Raw genomic sequence first — 11,452 nt, 5'->3', positions numbered from 1 at the left:
GGTTCCCAAAATGGTTGAAGCTAAAATAGGCCTGTTTTCTGAGATTGTAGATCTTGCTGTGAATCAAATACTCAAAAGTTGTGTTTGGTGAATACTCTTAGCTCTTCCTCAGCCAACTCCCCCTTCTCCAATTCTCTTTTTATCTTTATCACAATTATTTGGAGATGGATGTTGACAAACTGTGTTAATTCAACAATATGGCCCAAAGCAGTTGGAAAAAAGCTTGGTTTGTGCAGTAAGGGGAAATCTGGGACGTATCTCCCAATACAGTATTGGAAAAATATTGACTCATTTCAGGGAACCATGAAAGCCTTGGCTAGAGATTTCCAAATGGCCAGAAATTTCCATCTTGGCAGATTATTGTTCCTTTGGAGGATTCCAAGACAGGCAAAGTATAAAACCAATGTTTTTTGGATTACAGATAAGCCTGCACAACGGAGCAGCAAGGGCCTCTTTACAGCATCGCAGTGATCTTCCATCTCTTTGAAAGGCTGCTGGGTTACAAGATTGAAAGTTATACTTTTCAATCTGAAAGTCTTTCCCTATAAATCTAGATGTATTGCTAATATTGTGGTAGAGGTGCTACTGGAAAAGGACATGCATTTTTGTTTTTTCTTGTCAGGAGCAACTTGAGAAACTGCAAGTTGCTTCTGGTGTGAGAGAATTGGCCGTTTGCAAGGACATTACCCTGGGGACGCCCAGATATTTTTGATGTTTTACCATGCTTGTGGGAGGTTTTTCTCATGTCCCCGCATGGGGAGCTGGGGCTGACAGAGGGAGCTCATCTGCACTCTTCCCAGATTCAAACCTACGACCTGTCGGTCTTCAGTCCTGCTGCCATTGCACCACTGGGGGCTCCTGCATGTGCACTGATGTGTATTTTTGTTTCATTGGTGTATAAATCTGAGGACCAAAATGGTGAACTAGGAATATATTTGTACTGGATGATTTGAAATGTTTACATTTGGTTTGAGAACCTAGTTAACTTTTACCTGACAATTTTGGTCTATAGCCATCCATAACCATTTTTCTATAGGTCAGTCTTTGGGTTTCCAGGTGTTTTGAACTTCAGCTTCCATAATAACTGCGCATTGGCCACACCTTCCAGAGTATCTGTGAAGTCCAAAATATCTAGAGGACTCAGACTAATGACAGCTGCTATAGCTGATATATGCCAATATAATTTTTAGAATATGTATTCTTATGATTGTTGGGGAAGGAGGTATCCTGTACCTCCTTGTGCAACAATTCTTGACTTAGCTTTATATGATTGTATTTTTCTCCTTCCACCCCAGCCAATGCTCAGCTGAGGAGGTGGATCTGAGCAGAAAGCCAGGGATGAAAGAGCAACCTTGTGCTAGAGGGAGCTCTGTCTTCCCTGAATGGCCAGTGACACCCACAGTGTTCCCAGGAACCATTGCAATCTTGCACAGCTGGGAAGGAATTGGGATTGAAAGAACATCTCCCTCCCCACTTTTCACAATAGCACATTGGCAGAAACGTATGTGCTGCCAGTGTGATTGCTGGGTCTTAACTTATATGTGCTGCAAATAGCATCCCATGTTGGAGAAGACAGAGCCTGGAAAGCCATCTTTATTGGACTGCAACTTCCAGAATTCCCAGCTAGCAGGTTCTGTTGTTCTGTGTAGTACAGGAGGTATGGTCTGGCACTGGGAGAGACCGAAGGGTGTCGTGAGAGTCAGGAAATCCCCACCAGCCTGCTTTACTGATGGTCAGAATACTTTGAAGGAGCAGAGACCACAAAAGGCAGAATGACAAGCATTAGCTGCATAAAATCAGTAATGACACCACAGACATGCCTGGAGTTCTATTTGTGCCTCTTTATTGGGATAAAACTTGTACATTTGTAAAACAGCGACTCGCGCTCAGTAAATTAATGAGATGGACGGGCCCCTCCTGGAAACAGCCCTGGCTGGGTCCCTATCAGAGCCCCACGCAGCCTGCAGGGCTGCACCTCACCCCACCCCTTGGGCTGGCACACACTTCAAGCAGGCAAGGGGAGTCTCAGTACTGATATCCTTGTTCCCTCAACAGAAGATGCTGTTAACATCAATCTCCATGACAAGGGTTGGTAGCTGCCACTAGGGGAGGGCGGGAGCATTTGTAACCATGATTCCCATTCCCGCAAGTGTCATCTTTCTCTTGAAAAACATCTCCACCCACAACCTGCCCAAAGTGTGGGGCACAGCACCACTAGGTTTGACACATTTTGGCCATGGAAGCCAGAGGGGCCTTACTGGTTTGCTACATGGATGCTAAGGGCTACTGCTGGCATTCTGAGGAACTCCCTTGCCCCCCAAAGACAGCATAATATAGTTTGGTTGGCTTTTTCCTCTTGCACTTTTACACAGGGTCCTTTCAACAAGTGCTGAGAGCAGATCCCCCCACTTGAGGATTTCTCACCCCACACACACTGAATTTATTCTGCTACGAAGTGCTTCCATCTAAAGGCCTGAGTCGTGGGGGAATGTGGGAGTACTGGTTGTGCCCTCAGCCTTGGTGTTGGACCCAAAGGGACTTTGGAACTTCCTACTCTGTTCTCCTGGGGGATGGAGTGGCTATTTTGGCTTAGACCTTGAATACTGCTGTAGGGAGAGAGTAATGGATGGACGATGTGGGTCTGAGAGGGTGCTATGGGGAAATTTGGGCTTTGGTGATGGCAGCAGCCTTCTGTGGGCTCTGGCTCTGGCCTTGGAGCTGGGAGGAAACCTGAGTTTGGATGTCTGTATCAGTATTCAGCCATATCACCAGTGAAACCAGCAGAGGGCAGCTGCATCAATTATCTGAATGTCTGGCTAAAAACCACAGGTTCCCAACGGTTATGTACAAATATACAGTTCTGTGAGGGGATAAAGGTGGTGGGACAGGGTAAGGGATGGGCCAAGGCCCATGCAGTAAAGGGGCACATCCTGATTCTTCCTCACAGGAATAGGAGTTGAGGACTCTTGGCTTCTTATGGGCACAGTCCCTGTGTGGGCGGCAACAACAGGATATATGGTGCTGCTCAACGGGCCTCACTATCTGTTTTCTGCTCCTAAACGCCTCATGTGTGTGATTTTGAGATGAGGAATAGTAATGCTGGAGAAGACTGTACAAAGTGAGTGATGCTGGAGGGAAGATTACCACCACTGTAGGAAATTTATGGCAGACACTGCCATGTTGGCTTGTCGGCAGATGGCTGGTTGGTGCTATTGTATCGGGCTAGAGCCTCCCCTCTTCTGAGAGTGCCCTTTTGCCACCTGGTTTGCTCTTTGTTTCCCCATTCCCCTTCCTCCCTGTGGAGAGAAGTCCTGCCAGTGGAGCTTCTTGGGGGCCCCTGTGACCTCCCCCCAGGCTTGGCATTAGGTGCTCTTTCTCTGTGCTTCAGTATAGGTGGATTGGGGTCTGGACCTTAGGAACTGGACAAGATACAAGGGGTTACAGGAGGAAGGGGCTAAAAAGCATCAATGCTTTGGGGGTAGTGGGAGTCTTGTGAGGTGGGAAGAAATTGCTTGGTCTGGGTTTTGGACTTGGAAGAGCTCATGGCAAAGGGTGGGACTTGCTGTGTCCGAGGCTGCTCCAGAAGCACGGCCTTCATTTTGGGAGGAAGGGGGAAAGGGGGAGCGGTGACACAGGCCAGACTAGCAAGCAAAGTCTTCGAAGACCCCTTGGGCTGAGTAGTGGTGGCGATGGTGGTGGTTCGGCAGGAGACCCGTAGGGTAGGTGCCCTCAGCGTGACGTCCAAGGGTATCACAGGGACTCTGTAAGAGAAGAGATAGCACAGCAGCACCCATTAATCATCTGCCAAACTCAGCTCAGCTGCACCTAGACTCATAGAATCAAAGAGTTGGAAGAGACCTCATGGGCCATCCAGTTCAACCCCCTGCCAATAACTGAACATCCTAACTGAACATCCACCCCACCCATCCAGGCAATATTGGCTACTTCTTTACATGGAAGCTTCTCAGGAACTGAGAAGTTGATATTGCCATCCTTTGAACTAATAGTTCAAACAAATGTTCATGCTACAAGAAGTTTTGAGAGGTGCGAACCTGCCATTATGACACATCCTTCCCTATTTTGTCATTGCACCCTCTTGATGAGATGCATTCTTACTCCTCCCAGTCAGTGAGGGGAGATGGTGGGATTGCAATGCAATGCCATGCCATTGGTTTACCCATTGTACCCAGATTGCTGTCATAAGGAAGAGCAAAGCGGAAGATGGGTGGAGCTTGCTTTTCTCTACAGTACAGTACTTTTCTCCTTCCACCCCAGCCAATGCTCAGCTGAGGAGGTGGATCTGAGCAGAAAGCCAGGGATGAAAGAGCAACCTTGTGCTAGAGTGAGCTCTGTCTTCCCTGAATGGCCAGTGACACCCACAGTGTTCCCAGGATGTGGAGATGGGCCCAGGAACCATTGCAATCTTGCACAGCTGGGAAGGAATTGGGATTGAAAGAACATGGAGCTAGTGAGAATTTTGTTTCAGAGTGGTCTATTTTTGAGTCATTTGCCCCTTTTAAACCTCATCCTAATTTGTTTCTATTTTAGATGGGCCTTCATTGCAATCCATAATCATCTGTCTTCAGATCTTGGAAAAGTTAACCTTGGAATTACAGCTTCCAGAGTCCATACCGACTCATCTTCTGGAAGTTGTACAGGTTGCGCATCCCTTAAAATTCTAAAATCTGGAATCCACCAAAATCCAAAGGAGGCAGAAATAGTGACACCTTTGCTTTCTGGTGTTTCAGTGTACATAAAGTCTGAATCGTGCACAAAACATATGTAAAATATTATATGAAATTATCTCCAGGTTATTGTACAAAGTATACATTAAATATAAGGATCCCCCGATGGCGCAATGAGTTAAACCCTTGTGCCAGCAGAACTGAAGACCGATGGGTTAGAGCAGGGGTCCTCAAACTAAGGCCCGGGGGCCGGATATGGCCCTCCAAGGTCATTTACCTGGCCCTCGCTCAGGGTCAACCCAAGTCTGAAACGACTTGAAAGCACACAACAACAACAACAACAATCCTATCTCATCAGCCAAAAGCAGGCCCACACTTTCTGTATAAGTTTATATTTGTTAAAATTGTTATTTGTTTTAATTATTTATTGTTTTAAAGTGTTTTTGCACTACAAATAAGATATGTGCAGTTTTCATAGGAATTCATTCATGTTTTTTTTTTCAAATTATAATCCGGCCCTCCAACAGTTTGAGGGACTGTGGCCTGGCCCTCTGTTTAAAACGTTTGAGGACCCCTGGGTTAGATGTTCAAATCTGAGGAGAGCACGGATGAGCTCTCTCTGTCAGCTCCAGCTCCCCATGCAGGGACATGAGAAAAGCCTCCCACAAAAACATCCGGGCATCCTCTGGGCAACGTCCTTGCAGACAGCCAATTCTCTCACAAAACCAGAAGCGACTTGCAGTTTCTCAAGTCACTCCTGATATGAAAAAAACAAAAAACAAAAACAAAACATGAAATCTAAATGGATTTTTTGTTTAGACTTTGGTCTGTTCTCCAAGAAATCTCAGTATGCAAGTATATGCAAATATTGGTATTACAAAATCCAAACATTTCTGGTCCCAACCATTTTGGAATGGGAGCATTCAACTTGTGATAAAATGTGACTTTTCCAAACTTTAGTCTTCTTTGCCTTATTATCCGACTCCCCTCTTCCACCCTGCTGACAAAATTAGTCTTTTGTAATGCTGGTTCATTATCCTGATTGGTTGTACCTTCAGCACCCTTGCTCTACCCCAGTTAAACTGGTGCCTCCTGAAATGTAACTCATGGAGAGATAGAGAGAAGTGAGAGGGAAAGACGCCTACGGAGCTGGAAACTTGGCGAGGTGCTACACTCAGCCATGTCAAATGCGATCAAGATTTTGAATATAATTACTGGGGTGGATATAAAATGGTTAGGAACCTCCTGTGCCCTATGCTACTTAACGAATGAGATGAAATGATATCTCCACAGGGCCAAGTCATACCATGGCTTGCTTCACATCATCACCTTCGGCGAGGGCCTGTGAGCTCAGTTACCATCCTATGGGATGAATATTATTCAAAACGAAAATGTACAAGGGAGATTAAAATGTCTAATCTCATTCATAATAGACCAGACAGATGATACTTAGCAGAATGTATAAATAAGGTTAGTGAGAATGATGCATGGTGATTAAGTAGTAATTCCAAAGTTAATAAAATGTGGGATTTCCAGCCAGGAAATGTGTATTAGAATCCTTCACATCGGGAGTTTAAACATATCAGCAGTCATAATATGCAGATCTCAGAGTCTGATGATTCTTTAGAGATTTGGAGGTGGCAGGTGGCAATATTACTGCCTACTTTGCACATGTGTCTTCCCTTTTATACCCTCTTCGGTAACAATTTGATTTTCTTTCTCAAAGTGAACACTGTATAAGCAATTATCTTTATTTCTGTATAAACAATATTTATTACATACTTCTTAAAAATAAATGGCAATATTATACAGAAATGGCCAGTTGAAATAGCAAGGAGCTATCACATGGCTCCATACTATCCATTGCTCAATGGAAGCAGGAGGATAGTAAAGCCATTCCTGATTTTAGTTTGAACTTGATAGATGTTATCCAATATGCTGAAACTATTTCAGGCTGGAGTCATAACCCTGAACTTTAGAGATCAGACTGAAATATTATCTAGATCCATTTCAATTTGGTTTCAATCTGACTTTGGTCGCCTTGGTGGATGACCTACACAGAGACCTAGACGAGGGTGTGTCTTCCTGTTGGTTCTCCTGGGTCTCTCGGCGGCTTTAGATATCATTGACCATGAGTTGTCAAACTGGGATGGGACTGGGAGACACTGTTTTACAGTGGCTCTGTTCCTTCATGGAGGGCTGTACCCAGAAGATAGTGCTGGGGGACACATATTCAATTCCTTGGCCACAGGTCTGTGTGGTTTCTCAGGGTTCTCTTTTGTCCACCATGCCGTTTATCATATACATGGAACTGCTGAGAGAGGTCATCTGGTCTGGAGTGCGGTGCCACCTATATGCAGATGACACCAAACTCTATTACTCCTTTCCACTTAAAGCCAAGGAAGCTGTCCTGGCCCTAAAACAATGTCTGTCTTCAGTAATGGACTGGATGACGGCAAACAAATTGAAACTGAATCCAGACAAGACAGAGGTGCTCCTGGTCAATTGAAAGGCAGATCAGGAAATAGGGATCCAGCCTGTGCTGGATGGGGGTCACATCCCCCCTGAAGACACAATTCCACAGTTTGGGGATCCTCCTGGACTCAGTGTTCAACCTGGAGGACCAGCTATCTGCAGTGGTCAGGAGAGCCTTTGCACAATTAAAACTTGTGTGCCAACTGCGCCCATTCCTTGAGAAGCCAAATCTGGCCATGGCGGTGCATGCCTTAGTTACAATCCATATGGATTACTGTAATGGGTTCTGTGTGGGGCTGCCTCTGAAGAGTGTTCAGAAACTTCAGTTGGTTCAAAGAGATGAAGCCAGGTTGCTAACTGGGGCTGGCTGCAGGGAGCGGACAACCACCCAGTTTGTTTCCGGGCATAATTCAAAGTGCTGGTTATGATCTTTAAAGCCCTAGATGGCTCAGGTCCAGCTTATTGGGCTGACCGCATCCCCTTGTACAAACCTGCTTGGGCCCTGAGACATTCAGGAGAGGCCCTTCTTTTGGTCCCATCTCCATCTCATGTTTGGTTGGTGGGAACGAGAGAGCAGTCCTTCCCCCTCAACTCTGGAACTCCCTTCTTCACGGGGATGTCAGAATGGCTCTCGCCCGGCTGTCCTTTCGGCGGCACGCTAAAACCTTTTTATTCAGGAAGGCTTTTAAAGTGTCAGGGGTTGCTGTGGTTTTTAGTTTAAATATGTATTTATTGATTTTAACATATTTTTAAAAATACCAATGATATTTAATTCTCTTTTAATATATATCTATATCTAGATATAGATTTAGATTATAAATTGTACTGAAATGCTTTTAATATCAGCAGCTTTAAGTCTCCTTGTGGAGAGCGGGGTATAAATAAACATAAAAACAACAACAACAATCAGATTCACCACCCTCTGACATGGAAGCTATCAGCTGCCACCAAGACACTCTTCCCCCAAAGTACTGTATCCTATATTGTTAAGAATATTTTATTTTAGACTTCATTCTTCCTTTGGATAGCTGGTGAAAACAAGGAGTGAAATTGATTAATCCAGATTTGTAACGTGGTCTAGTCAGTTTCAATATTCTATTCTTCTCTACCGGATTTCTGGCGGAAGGAGTGGGCATGATTATGTTCAGGAGACAAGAAAACAGCGTCTCATCTTCCTGATGTGATTTCATATGCACATCAGGATGGTTTTGCAGTTATAAAGCTGCTTTTCTTTGGATCAGAGCTAGTGGCATGATAGATTGCTATGAAGTTTCTCTTATCACTGTTCAGAAATGCTAGCCTGTTTACAATCCAAGATTATTTTTACAACTAAAGAAAATTAGCATTTAAAAGGCTCCCATGAGTCATTCCAGTAAATGTTGAAGTGCCCCAACCCCTCATCTCCCCAACACTGTGAAATCTGCCAAGAGAAAGAGCATGTAAGGAAAAAGGTGATCAGCTTAGGGTGGGGAAGACTTTAACTTTTCCCAGTGGCCATGAAAATGCTCTATTATTAAAAATGTAACATTTCTAAGCCGTGATGAAACAGGGGCCCTTTCACCCTACACAGCTTTAGTACTATGATGTCATTTTAACTGCCTGGCTTCATCCTATGGAATCTGGAGTTTATAGTTTGGTCAAAAGTACAAAAGATTTCTTCCCAAAACAGGGGAATAGTAGAGTAGAAACCCAAGGATTACGTAGGATTTTGTCATGGTAGGTATAATGGAACTATAGTGCTAGTGGTTTGAAAGAGCTCCAGGCAGGTTGATCACAAAGTTTTGGATTGCATAACTTGCCCAATGATCCAGCCTTTATGGCCATCCTAACAAATAAGACAGGTATCACTTTAAGAAAGGGGACAGGAGGGCTCCAGAAACAAAGCTTCCCTCTTTCCCACAGGGCTTTGTGTCAACTGCCCTATCTTGCTGTCCAGTCATGTCTCTCCCTTTTCCGTGACTCTTTACTGGTTTGCCACTGCCTAAATATCCCCAGAGGTACCTGATCCTATCTGATCTTGGAAGCCAAGCAGAATCAGGTCTGGTTAGTATTTGGTCAGAGTATTGGCAAGGAAGACCTGGAGCTGTACAGCTATATTCAAAAGAAGACAATAGCAAACAACTTCTGTGTGTCACTTCCCTGTCACTGAGTAGTATCATTATGAAATTCATTGGACTGTCATAAATTGACAAGGGGCTTATTGTGTGCTGTACCCAAAAGACACAAGACCCTGTATAATCTTGGGAACTACTCGTACGTAGGGTCAGCCCTGATGAGTACTTGGATGAAAGACTGCCAATGAATACTGGATGCTTGTTTAGACTATATTTCAGAAGAAGGAGCTGGCAAACTGAGTATTCATTTCCTAAACCCCACTCTCCTATGAAATTAATGGGGTTGCCCTAAGTTGACAGGCGGCATGAAAGCACACAGACTCATGGTGTATTGTACTATTATAAGGTGCATAGCTTGTTCCAGTTCTGTCCACACGATGGTGCAGTGGCAACACAGTGTGTCAACGATGCTGGCGCTTATCTTGGCATTAGCTGTTTTCCACAGATAAGTGTTGACTGGAGGCATCTGTTGCAAGAATCTCACCTCAAGAGTCTGCAGAGCAACATAAATCTGCCCTGCATCTGCCTGATACAATCTATACTAATGCATTGCACAAACTGCCAAAGGTATTCACTGCCCCTTCCTTTGCCTCCTGCTACAAAATAATCTGCTAGAAATATTCCCTCAGCTGCCTCCCCATAATCAAACTGAAATAAGAAATTGCAACATGCCCCATTGCACATTTGACTTGATGCAGATACATAAATTCTGTTTAGTTGAAGAAGTAGTAATAACAAAAATTAAAAAATGCAGTATTTACTGTGTGTCTGGTGGAAACGACAATAAACTGCCATAGGGCCTATCTGGCTCCATACTATCCATAACCTAATTGGAAACAGCCATAGGGGTGTTAGGAGGGGAGTTTCCCCAGCTCTACTGACTGAGAGTTGAAGCAACAAAACAGCTAAGAGCTGAATGCTGTGCTTCTTATAGGGAATGGCCCTGTTCTAATATTAAGCTTGGAGACTGTCGTCTTGATTGCGGCAACCAAACATACCCATGAAAATTGAAAGCTAAAACACAGTTGCATATATTTATTGTTTTACTTATTGCTGGAGAGTTTAAAGCATACACATAGATATGATACAAGGGCTACTGTACTCCTATTCTGCCCATGTGTTTTCCAAAGGCAATGGATTAAGTAGTGTGGAAGCTGAATAACCTTCAGAGAGGTCTCTGTTCTGATCTAGCAGGATTCTTTTTAGATTATCATGACTGAAAGGTCAGCAGTTCAAATCCGGGGAGCAAGGTGAGCTCCTGCTGTTAGCCCCAGCTTCTGTCAACCTAGCAGTTTGAAAACATGCAAATGTGAGTACCACTTCGGCGGGAAGGTAACGGCACTCTATGCAGTCACGCTGGCCACATGACGTAGGCAGTGTCTACAGACAACGCTGGCTCTTTGACTTAGAAATGGAGATGAGCACCAACACCCAGAGCTGAACACGACTAGACTTAATGTCAGGGGAAACCTTTACCTTTACTTATCATGGAAGAGAGAGATGAAAATTAGAAACCACAACCAGATGTCTTTTGGGAGCAGCCTAGTTTTTTCAGAATAACCTTAGGATGAAGCAGGGGTGTTTAAGGACCTTTTACACTGCACAATAGTAACACTGTGGCTTTCACTAAGGCTTCACAACACTAGAGAATGATTCCACTTTCAATCTGGTTTCTGCCTCTTGCAGAATTCTGGGGTTTGTAGTTTAGGGAGGTGCCTTTAACAGCCTCATTAAACTAAAAACCCCAGAATTCTGCTGGAGGTAGAAACCGAATTTAAAGTGGATTCATTCTCTCGTGTGATGAAGTAGTAATTTGGTTATCTCCCTTGAGATCTGTAGTTTTCTCAGATGCACTAAAGGAGGTCTTTGACTGGGAATTGTAAATGCCTCACCTATAAATACAAATCTTAGGATTTCATTCAATGTTGCCATCGAAGCTACAGCAGAATCATAGTGCTATAATTGTATAGTGCGAAAAGTCTCTTATTGTTTTGGAGTACATATTCTTTCAACACTGTATTGCACAGAATGGGTCAATGTGCACAACCCAAAAACGTTGTGATTTTCATCAATGACTGAGCAACCTACCACATGCCATGAGTAATAATGCTCATGTTTGTTTACATTATGACATTACTTCTTGCAGTAAGAGCTACTATGGATCAGTTATAAAATTGA

At 44.0% G+C, this 11,452-nt stretch overlaps 1 protein-coding gene across 3 annotated transcripts in view; it reads right to left on the bottom strand.

The window, feature by feature from the left end:
* Nucleotides 1-1,821: 1,821 nt before the first annotated feature.
* The window catches only part of ASIC4 (acid sensing ion channel subunit family member 4), a 321,232-nt gene continuing 311,601 nt past the window's right edge, over nt 1,822-11,452 (bottom strand). For all 3 annotated transcript variants that reach the window (XM_067460863.1, XM_060772848.2, XM_060772845.2), the window contains exon 10: nt 1,822-3,761. In XM_067460863.1, the coding sequence (XP_067316964.1) occupies nt 3,642-3,761 (120 nt within the window). In that variant the 3' untranslated portion in view covers nt 1,822-3,641. The remainder of the gene's footprint in view (nt 3,762-11,452) is intronic.

Source organism: Anolis sagrei, chromosome 1 (assembly GCF_037176765.1).
Source record: "Anolis sagrei isolate rAnoSag1 chromosome 1, rAnoSag1.mat, whole genome shotgun sequence".
In the NCBI taxonomy this organism is placed as follows: Eukaryota; Metazoa; Chordata; class Lepidosauria; order Squamata; family Dactyloidae; genus Anolis; species Anolis sagrei.
Note: the sequence above shows the minus strand (reverse complement) of the source record. Positions and strands in the feature narration are given on the sequence as shown.